The sequence below is a fragment of the Rhinopithecus roxellana genome, chromosome 10, assembly GCF_007565055.1.
Source record: "Rhinopithecus roxellana isolate Shanxi Qingling chromosome 10, ASM756505v1, whole genome shotgun sequence".
NCBI lineage: Eukaryota > Metazoa > Chordata > Mammalia > Primates > Cercopithecidae > Rhinopithecus > Rhinopithecus roxellana.
Window position 1 is genome coordinate 74,007,700 of NC_044558.1, and position 21,339 is coordinate 74,029,038.

A 21,339-nucleotide genomic window follows, 5' to 3' on the forward strand; every position below is an offset into this window, starting at 1 on the left:
TAAACATTATGTAAATATAGGTAAGTTGTAAAAAATATTCACATTTAGTTTAAGGTTAAGCTAGTGATTGACACCTCTACTTCATCTGAAAATATAAATATTTAACACTTCATATCACTTGTAATTTTGAAAATTTACACCTAAGTTCTTTATACTATAAACTACCAATTAAAATTCCTGATTATACCATATGTAATATTTTCTACAAATTTATAAAACACATAATATGTTACCATCATTCATGTCATTGCACTGTTTGGAATACAGTATCCTTTTAAATGTTACCTTTCTGCTGTTGTGTACCTTCAGTACTTTTCCGGTTATAGCCCAATACCAGCATGACATTTTTAAGGCTCCCTTTACAAAAACAAAATATGGAAGTTTTCCGTTAAAAATATATATTAAGCTGGTCTGAAAAAAAGTAAAGTTGTTCATAGTCTAAGACACAAATACCTTGGAACTGAATTCACAGTTCTATTTTCTAGGTGACCCTTAAATTATATTGAATAAAGACCAGCATTAAAAAAAAGTAACAAAATCTGTGATCCACTCCTTGCTGCAATTCTTAATTATGTGAGTCTGAGAAAACAGCTTAACCTTTCTATAAAATAGGCTTAGTATTTATACATTACCCTCCCCAAAGTTACAATGTTAAATGAGGTAATGTGTGTGAAAAGTTATTTGGATACGGTAAGGTACAAATATGAGTATTTAGATGGACACTTAGATGGATGGATATACTGATACTATGTCAAAATATCATATTTTCTTCTCAAACTATTCACTAATTTATTCAACAGATTTGCATCAAAAGTCTTCTATGTAAGTCCTAGGCTAGATCCTGGGAATAAAGGGGTAAACCAAAACACACTAATCCAACCTGCTTGGTGTTTATATTCTAGTGAAGAGACTAGCATTAATGAAAAAAAAAAAAATGACTATGATCACAACTATGCAAGAAAGCTGTTATAGGAACCCAAAGCGGGAACTTTGACCTAATCAGTGTTGGCTTCTCAGAGGTTTTGACACAGGAGCTAACATTTCAAACCGTATGAGTTAACTAAGCATTAAAAAAACTACTTTAACTAAGCAAAGAAATAAACAGCATGTGCAAATCCCTGAGGCAAAATATAGCACAGTAATTAAGAAGAACTGGATGTGCATCTAGACAAGGAAGATCTGGTAGGAATGTGGTAGATGATGGAGGCAGGAGAGGTACAGTGAAGCCAGCTCATGCAGCACCTTGTAGGCTATGTTCAAATTGATCTTTATTTTAAAATCAAACTGTAACCTATTGAAATTCCACTATAACTTCAGTTATAAGCAAGCTATTTGGGTCCCAAAGTACATACAATTCAACTAGAGAATGCAACCACTTTGGTAGAATAAGACTACGGAGACAACTCATTGAGATACCTACTGCTCTGCTTGTGTGGACATGTATCTTAATAGTTCGCAGTCTATGTTCTGAATGGTACTACCTAGGTTTTCTTCTAGGGTTTTTATGGTATTAGGTCTAACGTTTAAGTCTCTAATCCATCTTGAATTAATTTTCGTATAAAGAGTAAGGAAAGGATCCAGTTTCAGCTTTCTACTTATGGCTAGCCAATTTTCCCAGCACCATTTATTAAATAGGGAATCCTTTCCCCATTTCTTGTTGCTCTCAGGTTTGTCAAAGATCAGATGGCTGTAGATGTGTGGTATTATTTCTGAGGACTCTGTTCTGTTCCATTGGTCTATATCTCTGTTTTGGTACCAGTACCATGCTGTTTTGGTTACTGTAGCCTTGTAGTACAGTTTGAAGTCAGGTAGCATGATGCCTCCAGCTTTGTTCTTTTGACTTAGGATTGTCTTGGCAATGCGGGCTCTTTTTTGGTTCCATATGAACTTTAAAGCAGTTTTTTCCAATTCTGTGAAGAAACTCATTGGTAGCTTGATGGGGATGGCATTGAATCTATAAATAACCTTGCATGTCATGGCAAGGACTTCATGTCTAAAACACCAAAAGCAACAGCAGCAAAAGCCAAAATTGACAAATGGGATCTAATTCAACTAAAGAGCTTCTGCACAGCAAAAGAAACTACCATCAGAGTGAACAGGCAACCTACAGAATGGGAGAAAATTTTTGCAATCTACTCATCTGACAAAGGGCTGATATCCAGAACCTACAAAGAACTCAAACAAATTTACAAGAAAAAAACAAACCCCATCAAAAAGTGGGCAAAGGATATGAACAGACATTTCTCAAAAGAAGACATTCATACAGCCAACAGACACATGAAAAAATGCTCATCATCACTCGCCATCAGAGAAATGCAAATCAAAACCACAATGAGATACCATCTCACACCAGTTAGAATGGCAATCATTAAAAAGTCAGGAAACAACAGGTGTTGGAGAGGATGTGGAGAAATAGGAACACTTTTACACTGTTGGTGGGATTGTAAACTAGTTCAACCATTATGGAAAACAGTATGGCAATTCCTCAAGGATCTAGAACTAGATGTACCATATGACCCAGCCATCCCACTACTGGGTATATACCCAAAGGATTATAAATCATGCTGCTATAAAGACACATGCACACGTATGTTTATTGCAGCACTATTCACAATAGCAAAAACTTGGAATCAACCCAAATGTCCATCTGTGACAGACTGGATTAAGAAAATGTGGCACATCTACACCATGGAATACTATGCAGCCATAAAAACGGATGAGTTTGCGTCCTTTGTAGGGACATGGATGCAGCTGGAAACCATCATTCTTAGCAAACTATCACAAGAACAGAAAACCAAACACCGCATGTTCTCACTCATAGGTGGGAACTGAACAATGAGATCACTTGGACTCGGGAAGGGGAACATCACACATTGGGGCCTATCATAGGGAGGGGGGAAGGGGGAGGGATTGCATTGGGAGTTATACCTGATATAAATGACGAATTGATGGGTGCTGACGAGTTGATGGGTGCAGCACACCAACATGGCACAAGTATACATATGTAACAAACCTGCACGTTATGCACATGTACCCTAGAACTTAAAGTATAATAATAATAATAATAAAAATAGTTCGCAGTCATCAAGAGCATCTAATTCTAACTCCTTCTGTGCAACTCTAACGTCTATAAATGAAAAATAGGTGAAGGTGCTAGAGAAACACATGTTCCTCTTTCACACATACTTGTAATGAATCTATTGTCTTCACCATGTTCAAAACATTCATTAATTATTTGCTAAAGTTACATAAATTCTAGTTTTTTTAAGAATTAAACCCCTGGCCGGGCGTGATGGCTCAAGCCTGTAATCCCAGCACTTTGGGAGGCCGAGACGGGCAGATCATGAGGTCAGGAGATCGAGACCATCCTGGCTAATACAGTGAAACCCCGTCTCTACTAAAAAATACAAAAAACTAGCCGGGCAACGAGGCGGGCGCCCGTAGTCCCAGCTACTCGGGAGGCTGAGACAGGAGAATGGCGTGAACCCGGGAGGAGGAGCTTGCAGTGAGCTGAGAGCCGGCCACTGCACTCCAGCCTGGGCGGCAGAGCAAGACTCCGTCTCAAAAAAAAAAAAAAAGAAAAAGAAAAAGAATTAAACCCCTTAGTGTTGTTTTTGTAAACTTTTGTATATGTGCTATTATTATTTTCTAAATCAAATTATCAAAGGAAGACACAAATATATTTATGCAGAAAATATATTTTATGTGCTATCACAATTTCATCATATTTAAATAGAAAAATAGAAGCAAAAAAAGACAAAATTTCAGTAAAACATGATTTGTCAATATTTGTAGGTTGTGTGGTTCAGCATGTATTGCTGCAAGAATAAAGATTTGTTGTAGAATGAAAAACCAAATGAGATTCTTTAACAAGCATGGGAGGCTAGACTATGATTAAAATAAACATTTTCTTTATTTTCTTTGCTCAAAAAGTGAAATATATTCAACACTATGTATTTCCCATTTTTGCCTTAGGTAAAAAGGAAAAAAACAAGTAAGACCCAAACTGAGTGTTCAGCTGCAGTAATCTGCTTCTCTTATGGGACTGAGAGCATTTACTCCCTCCATTTCTGTAATGACCCTATTCACAGTTTACACCAGTCTTATGTTTCATCGTGTGAACCTCCAAGACCATCGAAATGACACTGGAAAGCTCAGAGAAAAAGTAAATGTAAAATAAAGGCATATTTTATAAGACTTAGAGAATATGAAAAATATCTAAAGGAAAGAAACTTGCCTAGCTGTGCTGTCATCATGACTCTGACCGAATCACAAAAGTTGTAAATTATACGTATAACTCGACGAGTTGAAAGATCCAGGAGTAAAATATGGCCTCCTCCAGTTCCTATCCAAAGAGCAGTGTTCTTCTGAAGGCAGAGAGCTTTCACTCTCCCAGAATAAGACATTTTGTGTTTTGATTCCTTGTTTACTTTTACCATTACCTCCCTAGAACCATAAAGTATACATTAATAATTTTACCACCAGTTAAGAGATAAATGCTATTTATATATGAAAACATAAATAACATTTTAAATTATGAAAACATGACACCACACATTATGCATCATTAAAATTATACAAAGCAAATTTTGCTAAACACAGAATGCCAAAGAGCCACATTTATTTACTTAAAGTATAAATTATCAAAGACAACAATAGCCCTTCATTTTCAGGAAATTACGAATAAGAGGGATACAATTTTTATAAATACCAAAGCTATCTAATTCAGTAAAAATAGCATGCATGTGCCCAGGATAAAGAAAAAAAAGTTAGATTCAAAAGCTTTACATGAAGTCTCAGTGTTACAAAGGAATATAAAATTATAGTCACTCACATGTAAGAGATATCGATACAAACCACTGGATTTTTTCCCAGAACCAGTGAATAATCTAATTCACGACCAAAATGAAGTGTCCAGAAATAAAAGAATCCTAATCGTCTTGGCACTTCAGGAAGTAAGGAACCCTTTATCAAGGAGACCTGTTGGTTCTTCTGAACATAAACTGTGAGCCCTTCTCACAATCCAGAGAAAAACTGTCAGATGAATCTAAGAAAGGAAACTTTGAAGTCTCCTTTTACAGATACAGTGTGTAATCTCAAATGTTCTCAAGAGTATCATAGATCTATAAGGTAAAACCAAAACAAAATAAAAATATAAAGTGGCTAGCAAATAAGCTTGAAAATGGTCCTGTTTCTCAGCACCAGCACAGAAAGAATGTGCTTGCTATGGATTTGTCACTCACGGGCTGCATCAGACTAAGCACTATGCTCTCATTCTGGGGTCTTGATCCCAACTCCTTAGTTAGTGCCTTGCTGAGTCCATTGTGCTTCCCCCCATATTCGTCTATTATTTTGTGACTCTTTTTCTTTAGAGCAGATAATCCTGGGGCCCATAATTTAATTATAAATAGTGTATTTGACACTGTGACACAACTACATCAAAGCTAGCAGAGACTCCAGTATGCTTATTTTCAATAATATACTATTTTCATTCCAGAGCATTCTTTATAATACCATGAAAAAACTATGCATATTATGCTCCTATTTTTTTATTTTCCCAAGACAAAATGTTCCTGATTTGAAAAGATGGTGCTGAGAAGCATTACAAACTTTTTTCTGCATTTAAAAAAAATTCTCTATTCAGAGGCAGAAAGGAAGACAAATCCTTCCTCTGCGACACATGAAGTGCAAAGATAATTCTTTTGGAAATAAACTTAAAAACCAATGAATTAACCTTAAAAAGTGCACACAGTCTATTAGTTCGCAGAGTTTTTCAGTTTTCTTATCCCACACTTCCACAACAGGGCTATTTTTCTTAGCAATATAGAGAGCAGTGTCTACCACCACTGTTACGATGTTGGAATCACTGAAAGCTGCATAAGAAAACCTACAGAGAAAAAAAAAAACAAAGTCATCACTATTTGTTTTATTCTTAAAATTTCTACATGTAATACAACCTTAGTTCTTAATGCATGTAAAAACACTATTTTGAAAACTAAACAAGCTAGACTATTGCAATTATTTCATATTCTTCCCTAACAATTCTGAATTGAATATATAACATGCTTTGGTATTTTACATACTTTTGGTTACTTTATACTAATTTCTCTTGATAATAAAATAAAGTTTATGTCCAATGTTTACTTTGGTCTTACTTTTAGTTTCAATTCTATGTGGCTCTTTGTAGAATTTTATACTATATCTAAATTTCTGAAGGAAATATTATAATATCTGTAACTTTTGAATGTCGTTGCAAAACTTTGTTTCATGAATGCTCAGAAAACTAAGCATTAGCCTTTTATATCTAGAGTTATAAAATATAAAATGTTGAAAAAAAATTTAGTTGCAGTGTCTTCAAATTTTAAAGCAAGGTATATCTTTGCAGTTGAGCCAGTCAAATTATAGGAAACAGAAATCCAAATCATCCAAACATAAACAGAAAGTAAAATATTTGGCATTTTCCCCTTTTAAACATAAAGAAAAATTACGAACACCTAAAATATTTCCCTTTCAACCTAAGGCATCTGACATTATACATATTTCACAAACAGATTGGCTACCATGGGCCACATCAACACGGCAAACTCCTACTTGTCCTTTGAGGATTAACTTAAATGTCAGCTCCTCTGGATTTCTTCCCTGACCTATCAAAATAGACTAACCAGTCCCTTTTCCCCACTGGTGTCACTGTCATATTATAGACCTTATTAAATATAAAATTGTCTTTATTAGGGCATCCCTCACACTAGATTATGAGTGTACTTTCATAAGGATGAGGACGATGTATTTTCTATATAACCCTCGTCCAGTAAAGAGTTGCACAGATAAGCACCTCTGATATACCAAGCAGTCTGTGAAGTGGGGGGATAGAAGGCACTACAGTATGAATGAACAGCCAGGAATAAGTAAAAATAGTCAAAATTGCATTTAAATCAGATAGATAACATGAAAATACCATAATGATTCAACAATCATTAGTACATCCTAGAGCAGGAAGATTTTTTTTTTCTCCCCCTTTTCTTTCTATTCTAGAAAAGCAGATAAAAATGTGATGTGTTGTTCGAGAGCCACTACGTTTTAGGTAATGCCTTCCTGGATGTTTGCTGTATTTAATAGAAAATAGTTCCAATTAGGACAAAGTTTTGCAGGGCATTTTCGTATTTTATAAAATACTTTCGTGTGTTATCTTGCTTGATCCTTAATTAAAAAAAACCATAAAATATGACAAATCTCAGTGTTTTTAATTGTAGAAAGAAACATGTACAAATGCTAAATAATTTGCTCAGGGTTCCATGACTACTGACATCATGCTTGCCAACCTAGGACTAAAAACATGTTGCAGATCTAGAACTCCAAAAGTTGTGCAGTCTTCTGGCTTCAAAGGCAGTCATCTTTCATTACCCAATATGCCTCTGAGTCGGTGTGTATTGACGATGATGAGGGTACTGATAACGAGGCAACCTCTGATTTGTGATGTGATGTCTGTTTCATGGGGTAGAGATCAAGGCCACAGGAGATACTTGTTCAGAAGAGAGAGCAAATATTTCTCTCTAAGTGTTTATGCAACTAGGTCCCAGTCTCTTTTTGGGAGATGAACATCTTTGAGAGCTTGATCTTTATGGATGCTCTCTAGTAAAGCATCTGTGCTCCAAATCTTATATGGAACTTTAAGGAGTTAATTGATATCCATGAGCCCATAAAATGACCTATGAAATAAAAAAATAAACTGGAGGCCCTTTCTTTTTAAAGGTTTTCAGGCTTGTATCAGGCTTGTATTAGGTTAAAAGTGGAAATCACAGGAAGGGGAAAAAGGATGAAAAACTACCTATCGAGTACTATGCTTACTTGCTGGGTTGTGAGTTGAGTTGTATTCCAAACCTCAGCATCACTCACTATACCTTTGTTAACAAACCTGCATATGTACCCCGGAGTCTAAAATAAAATTTGAAAAATAAAAATAATAAAATACATTTTTACGTTCATTTTTTAAAAAGTGGGTGTTACAGAATGAAAATGAGTTGATCTAAATGTTAACCACATACTAGTAAACAAATATGTAAACACAGAAATAAAAATACTCATTCATGGGAACTTACAATACATTGCAGTCTGCAGTATATCTTAACCTCGAATATACTTTAGAATCACTTGAGAAGCTGAAAAAAAAAAAACAAGTCTGCTCCCCATCCCAGGCTTAACTGATCTGATTTAATTGGTCTGAGGTAGGGCCCAGGTATCATTATTTTCAGCTACCTAGTGGTTTCTAAATGCACAGCCAATGTTGAAAACCAATAGATTTAGTGGTATTAAGAAACTACTTTAAAAAATACAATTATAAAAGTAAAATAGCTATTGTGATGGAAAACAATAGATGCAATGGAAGTGGCATTCAGAGCAAGTGGCATTTGGACTGAAATAGGCAGGGTGCATAATAGTCATCCAGGTAAAGAGAATACTACATTCAAAGGCTGGGGGTGAAAGGTAATAGGTTATCTTAGAGATCTGAGTCAATTTCAGTTTGGGTAAAGCACAGATGACAAGAAGGTTGCAAAATATGAATCTAGACATCTAAGCAAGCACTGAATTATGAAGGGCCCAGTAGGCTATCTTAAGGAATTTGGACTTCATATAAAGGACAATGGGATGCCACCAAATGGTTTTAAGCAGGAGAATTGCATCAGATTGATGTACATTTTAAAAAGGTCCCTCTGTCTACAATACTGAAAATAGGTGGAAGAGAGTATAATCAGCGGATGAGAACTGGATGCTCTTGTTAATGTGGCCACAGATTACGGATGGCAGTCTGGCCTATGGTAGCAGCACTGAGAACAGTGAGAAGTACAAAGATTCGAATAACAATTAGGAGGGTCAAGTGGATAAAGGGAGCAAAAACAAAGGAGTCAAAGATTACTCCCAAGTGCCAATCTTGGGCAATTAGATGGATATTGGGAAACTAGGATATTCTCTAAGGTAGGGATTTGTGACTGAAAGCTAATAATAAGAATAATAACAATAGCTAATGTTTATTGACAGCTTACCAGGTGCTGGTCATTACGTTAATTAAGTTCCATATATTAATGTTCTTATTTACTCCTCCAAATATCCCTTTGAGATAGAGAATATTACAATCCTCAGGTAAGAGATGACTGAAGATGTGAAAGGTTATTGCCCAAGCTCACAAAACCAATAGATGGCAAAGCAATAGGTGAACTATGGTTTATGCTCTTATCCACAATCCTACACTGCTTATCACTGAGGAATGTGATAAATAAGGACCAACTGCAAAGATTTGATTAAAATACAACTGAAAAAAACAAACTTGAAAGAGGTTTATATTAATATTTTATTTTATTCTTGTTTGAAACTGGTATCACTAACTTGGTTGTTAGTAGACATCTGCATAATTATCAAATCTAGAAACAACTTGAGACAAGCAAGAATACTTGCTGTCTATATTTCCTACAATCAATACTTAATGGAAATTACTCAAATTGCATATGTAAAGTCCATGAATTTGGCAAAATACAGAGTTGATTGTCTTCCAATTTCATGTCTAATTTGAAACACAGATAATAAAAATTGTTTAAAAATTTAGATTGATAAATAATATTAAGATTACAATGAGTTTACATATTTTATCCCTAAAAGTGATTAGGCTGAGTGACTTTTTAAAAACACCCTTCTGCTTTTTGAAATTTTTAAAATTTTTTATAATGAATGTTTAATTTTATGATAGAAATAAATTATGCACTTTAAAAGATCTTCCTTATGAATTATCAACAGTATTATTAATGATTATAAGGAATCAACATAAAGATAATGACAAATTACTTGTACAGATAAAAAATAACTTACAGTTGGCTTGTTCTTGTCTCAATGAGTTTCTGAATGGTGAAATCATCAGAAAAGGAGAAAATCTTTGTGCCACATCCTCCCCACATTACATTTCTTTCTGTTGAATTTGTGGATTCACTCAAACACATCAATGGAGTACTGACATTTCCTATATTTAGTATCTTCAAAGGAGCAGCTCCTTCAAGCTTTGCCAAAAAAAAGAAAACACACTCAGCAAATTGAGCATCCACAGAATAAAACACTAAAAATCTGTGCTTTCAAAAAACAACTTTCCATCTTAAATGATTAGAGATATTAAAATTAAACCTCAAAAACCTAAAGATTCCATCAGAAAAAACCTCTTAGTTCTGATAAATAAGGACAATAAATGATTCAAAACCAACATACAGAAATCAGTAGCATATCTACACAAGAACAAAGTAGCTGAAAAATCAAGAAAGCAATCCCATTTAAAGTAGCTACAAAAAATTAATAAAACACCTAGGAATAAATTTAACCAAGATGATGAACAATCTCTATAAGGAAACCTGAAAAACATGAAAGAAATTGAAGAGGACACAAACACATGGAAAGATATTCATGCTCACAGAGTGGAAGAATTAATATTGTTAAAATGACCATACTACCCAAAGCAATCTACAGACTCAATGAAATTCCCATGAAAGCTCCAAAGATATTTCTCACAGAAATAGAAAAAAAAAATTATAAAACCAAAAAAGAGCCAAAATAGCCCAAACAATCCTGAGCAAAAAGAAAAAAGCTGGAGGCATCACACTACCTGACTTGAAAATATATTACAAGGCTAGAGTAACCAAAACAGCACAGTGCTGGCAAAAACACAGATACGTAGACCAATGTAGAGGACCCAGAAATAAACCCACATATTTAGAGCCAACTGATTTTCAACAAAGGCACCAAAAGCATACATGAGAGAAAGAAAACCACCTTCAAAAAATTGTGCTGGAAAAGCTGGATATCAGTCTGCAGAAGGATGAAACTAGACCCCACTCTCTTACCATTTACAAAAATCAACTCAAGATGGATTAAAGACTTAAATGTAAGACCAGAAGCTATGAAACTGTTAGAAGGAAACAGGGGAAACATTTCAGAACGTTGGTCTAGACAAAGAGTTTATGGTTAAGATCCCAAAAGCACAGGCAACAAAAACAAAAATAGACAAATGGGACAATAATAAACTAAAAAGTTTCTGCACAGCAAAGGAAACTATCAACAATATAGAGACAATCTGTTGAATGGGAGGAAATATTTGCAAACTATTCATCCAGAATACACAAGAAACTCGAAAAAGCAACTCGACAGGAAAAAAAAAAAAAAAAAGAACCCCATTGAAAAGTAGGCAAAGGGTGGGGTGCGGTGGCTCATGCCTGTAATTCCAGCACTTTGAGAAGATGAGGCAGGAGGATTGCTTGAGCCCAGGAGTTTGAGATCAGTCTGGACAACATAGTGGGGTCCCATCTCTACAAAAAATAAAAATAAATAGCCAGGTATGGTGGCACACACCTGTAGTGCCAGCTACTCATGAAGCTGATGTTAGAGGACCACTTGAGTGCAGAAGGTCAAGGCTGCAGTGAGCTATGATCATGCCACTGTGCTCCAGCCTGGGTGAGAGAACGAGACCCTGTCTTAAAACAAAACAAAAAGTTGGCAAAGGATCTAAATAGACATTTCCAAAAGAAGACATAGTAATGGCCAATGGATATATGAAAAAAAAAATGCTCAACATTAACTAATCATCAGTAAAAATGCAAATGAAAACCACACCGAGATCTTCTTCACCTAGTTAGAATAGCTATTGTAAAAAAGACAAAAAATAACATGCTGGCAAGGATGTGGAAAAAAAGGAAAGCCCATATGCTGTTGGTGGGTATGTAAATTATTATAGCCACTACAGAAAACAGAATGGTGATTTCTCCAAAAACCTACAAATAGAACTACCATACAATCCAACAATGTCACTACTGATACTAATCTAAAGGAAAAGGAACCAGTATATCAAAGAGATTCCTATATCCCCATGTTTATTGCAGCACTATTCACAATAGCTAAAAAATGGAATCAACCTAAGTGCCCATGAATGAATGAATGCATAAAGAAAATGTGTGTGTTTACATAATGGAATACCATTTGATCATAAAAAGGAAAGAAATCATGTCATATACAGCAACATGGATGGAACTGGAGGTCATTATGTTAAATGAAATAAGCCAAGCACAGAAAGACAAATATCACGTGTACTCACTCATATGTGGGAACTAAAAAAGTTGATCTCATGGAGGTAGAGAGTAGAATGATAGTTATCAGAGGCTTGGAAGGATATGGGTGTGTGGGAGAAGGGGAGGATGAAGAGAGGCTGGTTAATGGGTACAAACATAGAGTTAGATAGGAGGAATAAGTTCTAATGTTCAATAGTACAATAAAGTGACTACAGTTAAAAACATTTCAAAATAACCAGAAGAGAAGACTTGAAATGTTCTCAACACATAGAAATAAATGCTCATGGTGATGGATATCCTAAACACCCTGAGTTGATCATTACACATTCTATGCATGTAACAGTATATCACATGTACCCCATAAATATGTACAAATACTATATATAAAAAAATTTAAGTCATATTCAAAATATTATTGTTACATTCAATCTATTCTTTTTCCCCATGTAAAAATTACATAAGAAATAACCTAAGGGTTATTATACTCTAATTCCATGTCTCTCCTCAGATAATAAGCTTTTTGGTAATAGGAGAATGAATGGGTAGGAAGTAGAGTGAATAGATGGAACCAAAGATGAATAGATGGATAGAGGAATAAATGCTTTAATGACTAAATAAGAATCTGAAGAACACAAAATTAAATGATTTCTTCAATGCTTAAGAAAAAGTTAATGGCAAGTCATATTTAAAACTTAAGTATCTTTTTGGTTTTTTTTCCCACCATATATTTATAAGGAATTATCTTATCTGCCTCAGATACAAATCTGTACAAATTGAATTATTTCCATTCCTAACATTATCAATCAGATGTCATTTATCATCTTATTCTTAGTTCATTCATATAAAATATACAGTCAATCAGCAAGTATTTTCAGAGGATCTACTGTGTGCAAGACTTTATGAAGCAATACAAATATAAGCATAATTTATGATTCTTGCTCTCACAGAGTTTATAATCCCTTAAGAGGGGGGTGAGATATATATAAAACAAAAGACTTAAAATAAATTTAGATGTAGAATGCATTCAACATTTACCTTAACAGTCTTATCTTCAAAAATTGCTAAATTGCCATCAGCGGTTCCAACCAAAAGAAAATTTTTTTGTTTGCTGAAAGGAAAAATGTTGAAATTGTTACAAAAAGAACATGTACGTTGACTAAAATGGCCTTAATGTTCTCCTCTGATTTATTAAACTTTAGATAGACTTCTCAACTATAAACTCCTAACCTCCCTTTTCTTAGAGTATTTACTTTAGAAGACTTGCAATTATAAATTCTTTCTCTGCCCCTTTTCCCAGACTCTTTCCAGTTTTATACCCCAGGAATGTCTTTTCCAAGGACTTGGGAGCCATTCCTTTGAAATGTAATTATCAAGAAAGAGGCCTGGTGAGGTGGCTCACACCTGTAATCCCAGCACTTTGGGAGGCCGAGGTGGGCAGATCCCCTGAGGTCAGGAGTTCGAGACCAGTCTGGCTAACATGGTGAAACCCCGTTGTCTACTAAAAATACAAAAAATTAGCTGGGTTTGGTGTTGTATGCCTGTAATCCCAGCTACTCGGGAGGCTGAGGCTAGAGAATCGCTTGAACTCAGGAGGTGGAAGTTGCAGTGAGCCGAGATCATGCATTGCACTCCAACTTGGGCAACAAGAGCAAAAAGGTGGGTGGAAGGAAGGAAGGAAGGAAGGAAGGAAGGAAGGAAGGAAGGAAGGAAGGAAGGAAGGAAGGAAGGAAGGAAGACTATTCTCCAGTGTCTGTGGGAGGATAGGAGCCTACCTTCAAGAAGGGACAATTAGCAAGCACAGATGGCCTAATCACATTGACAACTGCTCCCACTTCCCCGCAACACATCCTCAGGTACTTTTCCATTAGCTCACCCCTGCACTTAAAACTCTCCCACCTTTTGTTTCAGTGGAGTTTAGTTCAATCAGATCTCTCTCCCCTGTTGTGATAGGCTTGAATAAAGTCTTCCTGGCCCGATCCCATCCATTGAAATTTTTCTTTGACCATATTCAAATAATTTCAACTCCAAAACTGCCAGTGGAGTTGATATTTCAGGTACCAAAAGCAGGCTTCACATTTTTCTAATACTTTTTTTCCAATACTAACTTAAACCAGAGAAATATATGGGGTATAATCTTAATGCCTCCTGGAAATCATCCTGCCCCAAATATTACAGACACCAACCTACAACTCACACCTGAAATTTTGCTATGTAGATATATTTCTTTGGGACAAGAACCCTGCAACTGATAAGAGCTAAGTCATTTTCACCAATTCAGAATTTATTAATTCATTTATTTAATTTTTTTCTTAATTTGATAGACAATTGGTATGTTTAAGCCTGGCACACAATGGGCTTATACACACACACACACACACACACACACACACACACACACACACAGAATGAATGAATGAGAATTTATCCTTGAAAAGGCCCTACAAAGATGCATTGATCTGAGGAGAAGTAAAGAGAGAGAGCCACAGTTGAGGTAATACCAGGAGCAGGGCTGGTAGGCCTGAAGAAATGGTTGACTTATTTTATAACTGTCTCAGCTAGATCTGTATTCAGAAAAATAACAAATATCTCTGTGACCTTCCACAATTCCCTTTAATATATGCAAACCAATGAAAATGGGTTAAAAATGAACAATCTTTACTGATGCAATAACAATTCTGCACACAATTAAGTCATTTAAAAGGTCTGTAATTTCCCCCAATGATCAAATTCACTACCATACCTTTGCTTGGAAAAGGAATTGCAATACAAACAAGTGACGGAATCAGTCATCTTTTCTAGGGTATGTCTCTTTTTCCCATCTTCGGTATTGATGACCAGGAGAGTACCAGACTGTGTCCCAGACACAATCCAGCTTTCTTTTTGAACAGGAAGATGCACCAAGGCTAAGCACAATATTCTACTCTCAGCAACTTCCTGTTAAGAAAAGAAAATATTCTTACAAGGAATTGATTTAAGCTTAAGCAACTAGAACTTGTACAGAATAAAGGATTCAGTTATCAACATACTTAACTCTTTTTGCTTTCTTGCATTTACTTTTAAAAACAATGCCAATTTTATTTAATTTTCAATAATAATTGAGTTAGTTGGCAAACAAGTTTTGTCTATCAAGATAACATCTGAAAGTAAAATTAAAAATTATTGTTCAGTGTGAATTCTCATTCCTTCAAACCATGTAAGAATATTATTTAACCTCAGAACTAATGTCGAGGCACAATATTTATCTCTAGGCAGCAGTCAAAATATTAGGTTGTCTTTTAAGTCTAGAAATTTATCTTATATTTGGCAATACAATGTATTGATCCACTTGTAGAGCCATGCCCGGATCTCCTTTATCCATCAGGTACACCACCCCTGGCTACCATGAGTGTTGGCTACTATAGTTCAGAGCTGTGCTCTTTACCCCAGAATGCCCTCAGATGACAAGAGGCAGCTTGCCCAGAAATGCCTTGAAAGTTACACTACCCCCACCTCCCAGCAGATTGCAGCCAATGACTGACCAGTATGTGAGAATGAAAGACTGGCCCCCTTGCCTGGCGGTGGGAAAATTCTGTGCTACTGTTCATACTCCAGAGCTCCTTGTGGGCAGAGACTGAGGCTAGACCTCCTCAGAAACCACATTTCTACTGAGCTTCTTCCTCTGCCCTTTCTGGCTTCCTTTACTTCCCTCTAAGATTCTCTTTCCTTAAATCACTTGTGCAACATCTCAGGCTGTTTCTGGGTACGCTGAACTAAGACATATACTGTTATCCTAAAGCAAAACACACTAGCTCTTGAATACTCTTGTTCTAACAGAAGGCTAATTGAATAATATTCCTACATTGGCTCTTATTTAATTTATTTTTTATTCTGTAAAAAAATTATACTTTTGTTTTTACTTTGTAAAATTAAAATTTGTAAATTTTTACTTTGTAAAAAATAAATTTAAAAAATTATTCCTAAGTAACTTTCTAACTGGTATATGCTTTAAATTACAAAAGATTGAAAGAGCATTGGATTTACCTCAGAAGTGTATCCTTCAGTATTTAAGTCAAGAAATGAGAGCTGTCCTCTGTCGGTGTGCCCACAGCCCAGCCAAATGCTTGTATTCCTGCTGTTGTGATGTGTAGCAACCATGCATTCAACAATTACGTTTTTAGGTAATAAAATGTGTCTCGTCAGACAGACTAATTCAGCTGAATTCAAAATGTCAAAGACCTGAGAAAGTTTAAAGACAATGAAACAGTACTTATCAAGTTAACTCATTTCCCTTGAAAAATCAAACATGGACTTAAATGTTATAGCTCTGCCAAGCAAAACCAAAAACTGTTAAACTGGAACCCAACTAGCTCATCAAGATTAGTGTCTAAACTACAGATACAATTACATGAAAAGGCAGATCTGTATTTTTAAACTGTACTTGATACTTTTTGGTATGTGTAGTATTTTTTTTTAACTTGAAAATCTCAAGGGTCAATTAAACAGGATTTTAGCAGAGTCAGGAGGTACTCTTCATGCAATTCTACATTGCAGAGCCACCGTAAGTGACAGAAAAACCCTTAGGACAACAATTTAGTTGAGCTTCTAGTAGTTGAAAGGAACAGGAATTTCAGTCTTTGGTAACAAAATTTAGAAGTCACCTCTAGATTCTGTTTTTATGTTTGTCCTTCAAACACTAATGATCTGGAGATACAGTATGAAGGCACTGTAAGAAAACAGAACCATAAGTCAGGAAACTGGGATTAGAGGTGTGCCATGGCCACTTACCCACCACTCAGGAGACACCAAGAAAGCCCATTACTCTCTCTGTGCCTCATCTCATAAAGGTGATGAGTTTTCCTGTCTTGCCTAGTATATGTTATATTTTAAAGATAAAATAAGTATGTCTAAGCTTTTTAATATTGTCATATATATATATATATATATACTTGTTATATATTCTGTTAAGTATAAGTGAAATACAGTCGAAAATGAAAAAAGAAGTAAAACTACAAGTTATGAAAAATGTTTACTGTTGACATAAATATAAAAGTTCATGTGACTAACACTGGTGGTAACATAAATTTAAAAACAAATAAGCCATGTAGAAAAGAAAGCATGTAATGTTTGATAAAGTCATTATAGTTGTACTTGACTATTTTTGATCAGAAAATTTAAAGTTAAAACTTTTCCAATTAATTACAACACAAAATCCAGAGCTCCCAACATAAAGATAACCCACGTTTATTAAAATGTGTGTAAGTATAAAACATCACAAGAGTTCTCTTTCAGATAATATGGTGGACGAGGTTACTTGGGCAAATCTTCCAACTAAAAGCAATTTAAAATGCTAAATGATTTTTTTACAAAACAATGTATTAAAAAACATTGAAGATCTGATACCATAAGGTATTATCAGGCCAAAATCACAGTGAGAGACAGAAACCAGAGAGGTCAGTTGACCCCTAAAGCCAGACTTGCCCTGAAGACATCTGTCTGCCAAGACAAAGTGAGACAAAATAAATGTATACTCTTGGATGCTTTGTGGGGTCCATGGGAAAGAAGTTATAGTCTACGGCCTTCCCAAGCTAAGACAGTCTTAGTAAAGGGACTGTACCCATAAAGCTGGGACCCTAAGGGACTGCATATTCAGCATAAACAAGAAGCAGAAATCAGCCTGTCCACATTTCCACCTTCATTGGTATATAAGGAAAGTTGCTTTGGGACTGTGCGGGGAAAGGGGTAGAGGGAGCAAAAGGTTGCTGAAAAATTGCTATTCACAAGCTTGTTGTCAGTACAATTCATAGACCGGATTTACATCAACTAGGCAGTTAAAAAACAAATCTCAAGCCATGAATTGCATTTGAAGCAATGTGCAGCAAGAAAATCCAGCCAAAGATATGGAAGACCTATACGTAGCATTACAAAACTTTACTGAAACACACTTGAGAAGACCTAAGTAAACAGAGAGAATTTATGCCATTCCAGAATAGGAAGACTTGGCCAGGTACAGTGGTTCATGCCTATAATCCCAGCACTTTGGGAGGCCTAGGCGGGAGGATTGCTTGAGGCCAGGACTCCAAGACCAGCCTAGGCAACATAATGAGACTCATTCTCTACAAAAAAAAATTAAGGGAAAAGTTAACCAAGCCTGGTGGCACACAGTTGGTTGATGGAGACTGAGGTGACAGGAGGATAGCTTGAGCCCAGGAGGTCAAAGCTGCATTGAGCTGTGACCCTGCCACTGCACTCTAGCCTAGGTAACAGAGCGAGACCCTCTCTCAAAAAAAAAAAAAAAAAAAAAAAAAGAATACAAAGACTTAATACCATAAGGATATCCTCTCCAGATTGTTTCCATATTAATCTAAGACCAAACCAAAGGACAATGTGGTTTTTCATAAGATTTGACAGCATGATTCTAAATTTTATGTAGAAAAGTGAAGCCTAAGACTGGTTAAAATATTCCTGGATGAGAAAAGTAAATAGGGAGAGACCATTAAAAAGCTACAGGAATTAAGACAGGGTAATACTGGAGGAAAAATAAGCGAGTTGATCAGTGGAAGACAGTGTACATGTGGATATGTGCATTATCTTTAATAAACTACAAAGGGACACATCAGATCAATGGGACAAAAGGGAAGAAACCATTTAATAAATCAAGCTGAAAAAACTAGTTTTCTACATGAAAAAAAGGAGTTAGATACAGATAAAAATGTCAATTCCAATGGATTAAAAACTTGTCAAAACCAAACTTTTAAAAGGCTTGAAGAAATCATAGGTAAATATTTTTATGGCTCTAAAAGAAAGATGGACTCTACAACAGGACCAAACAGGAATAATTAGAAAAAGAAGGAAAAAGAAGGATTGTTAAATTTATATATATTAAAATTAAGAAATTCTGTTCATTAGTGGGCACCCTACAGGAAATTTAAAAATCAAGCCACGAACTCGAAAAAGAAATTTGCAACATATAAAACCAACAAAGGATTAGTAGGTTATATATGAAAATTTTTTTCTCGTTTGATTTGTAGGCAAAAGAGTCAACAGAAAAATGGGCAAAATAACGGGCAGGCATTTCAAAGAAGAGGAGAGGAGACAGGCATATGGGAGCACGTGGGGTTTTGGCAATGTCCTTTTTCTGTGCCTGGGATGGTGAAAATTATAGGAGGTTTGCCTTATAAGTATTTTTAATTCTGTCTGTGTGTGTTTGTTTATGTGTTTAAGTATATATATTTGAAGATTTTATATATATACACATATATGCACATGATGTTCTGTACAAAATATTAACAAAATTTTATTATAAGAATACCTGGGCAGAAGTAGGCCTTTCTTGAGGATTTTCTTTCAAACACTTTGTAATTAATTTTTCAACCATAGGCCATGGGGCACAACCATATTCTTTAACTGGATCTAAAACATTAAAAAAAATCATGCTAGCATACTAAATAAGTAAGAACACTTAAATTTCCCCTCAATGTTTATAAAAGGTCCAGACATTGCAAAGAAAAATATTATCTCCATAATCCTATATTTATGTAAATTTACTTAACAAAATTAAAGCTAATTTAGTTAAATTGATCTCCACTAAGAGATGTGGAAAAAGATGATTTTTTATGGAATCAAAAGAGACCCAAATAACAATTTAATAAAATAATAGATTTTCATTATATACCTGCATTTCAAATAGACTTTGGAAACACTTTTACTCATATAATAATTAAGCTTCTACTTTTTATTTGAATACTCAAAGTAGGCAAGCATTTAATCCTTATGTCCTCACAGATGGTTTGTACACATTTGTTTTTTATAAGATGTTGCTTATTCTTCTGGTTGATGCAGAATGCAGAACTGAATTTTTTTTTTTTTTTTTTTTTTAAGATAGAGTCTCACTGTTGCTTAGGCTGGAGTGCAGTGGTGTGATCTTGGCTCACTGCAACCTCCACCTCCCAGGTTCAAGCTATTCTCATGCCTCAGCCTCCTTGGTAGCTGGGACTACAGGCACGTGCCACCATGCCCAGCTAATTTTTGTATTTTTAGTAGAGACAGGGTTTCACCATGTTGGCCCAGCTGGACTCCAGCTCCTGGCCTCAAGTGATGTGCCTGCCTGGGCCTCCCAAAGTGCTGGGATTACAGGTGTGAGCCACTGCACCCAGCAGAGACCTGAATATTTTCACTAGAAAACTAGTAAAATAAAGGAAATACCTAGATTATATCTAAGGTTTATCCAATTAATAATAAGTTGTGTTTTGCCATGATCTTGAAGTTACACTCAAAAAAGATAAAGCTCTATTTCCTGTACATGGCACGTCGTGTACACTCAAAAGTATTTTTTAAATGAAAGGGAAAGCAGAAAAGATGAGAAGAGCTCAACAAATTTAGAAGGGCATTTTGGGGTGAGAACCAAAGTAATGGCTAAGGAATGAATTACAAAGTCCTCTAATTTCTTGAAAGCCTGAGACAACCATTCCAAATGAGCTTTGATAACATTAAATATGCATTTACCGATTCTTACTAAAAATTATTATTATAGATCATTCAGTCTTCCATTCCTGCATGTAAATTATTTCACTCCAAGAAAATGAAAACATTCCAGGATAATGAGTACGCAGTAATTATTTATGAAAATTAAAAATCACCAAATGTGGAGTTCTAACAGCAATTTCCTTTTCTGAGTATGTTTCTAAATATAATACTAAATACACCAATATTAATTTGGAATTCTTTTAAAAAGCCTAAAATTGCTACCTTTTTCAGGTGATTTTTATTAATATGCCACAGGATTTAAGAATATTTATGCTTTAAACAAAAAATGATCATCTGTTTAAGGAATTAAGCACACAACTACAATTAAATAAAAATAAAGCTGCTGATATTAAGAAAAAATAATCTTCATTGTAGAGGAAACAGAGCTTACCAGGTAATTTTCCTTGTATTGCTAATTCATCAAACTCATTTGGAAACTTCAAACCCTCTACTATTCTACCTCCAGTTGTCAAAATGTCATAGAGTAGCAAACCAAATGAATAAACATCAGCTTGTTGATTATAAATGACATTTCCTCTGGCAACTTCAGGTGCACGAAACCCTGAAAGTAAGCAGATAAAATAAATATGCCCAACATCAGGGCTCATACATCCAAGGAGGCATACACTTAGGCTCTATGCCAAACAAGAGAGTCAGGAAGAGACGTTCTAAACCAGGCTGTGTTATTTTTATAACCAGGTACCTTGATCAAGTCAATTAATTGTCCTGTCTCATAACATCTCATCCC

At 35.3% G+C, this 21,339-nt stretch overlaps 1 protein-coding gene across 3 annotated transcripts in view; it reads right to left on the reverse strand.

Moving 5' to 3' along the window:
• The window catches only part of LRRK2 (leucine rich repeat kinase 2), a 151,873-nt gene that overhangs the window by 1,910 nt on the left and 128,624 nt on the right, over window positions 1–21,339 (reverse strand). Inside the window, exons 42-50 of one of the 3 annotated variants that reach the window (XM_010366111.2) lie at window positions 20,983–21,153; window positions 19,378–19,478; window positions 16,110–16,304; window positions 14,830–15,023; window positions 13,125–13,197; window positions 9,856–10,040; window positions 5,735–5,887; window positions 4,238–4,446; window positions 286–357 (exon numbers count right to left, since the gene is read on the reverse strand). In XM_010366111.2, coding sequence (XP_010364413.2) covers window positions 286–357; window positions 4,238–4,446; window positions 5,735–5,887; window positions 9,856–10,040; window positions 13,125–13,197; window positions 14,830–15,023; window positions 16,110–16,304; window positions 19,378–19,478; window positions 20,983–21,153 — 1,353 coding nt within the window. Of the gene's footprint in view, window positions 1–285; window positions 358–4,237; window positions 4,447–5,734; window positions 5,888–9,855; window positions 10,041–11,376; window positions 11,499–13,124; window positions 13,198–14,829; window positions 15,024–16,109; window positions 16,305–16,726; window positions 16,792–19,377; window positions 19,479–20,982; window positions 21,154–21,339 lie in introns of those variants that run through there. The other 2 variants (XR_004059522.1, XM_030938579.1) reach the window with 2 other exon arrangements.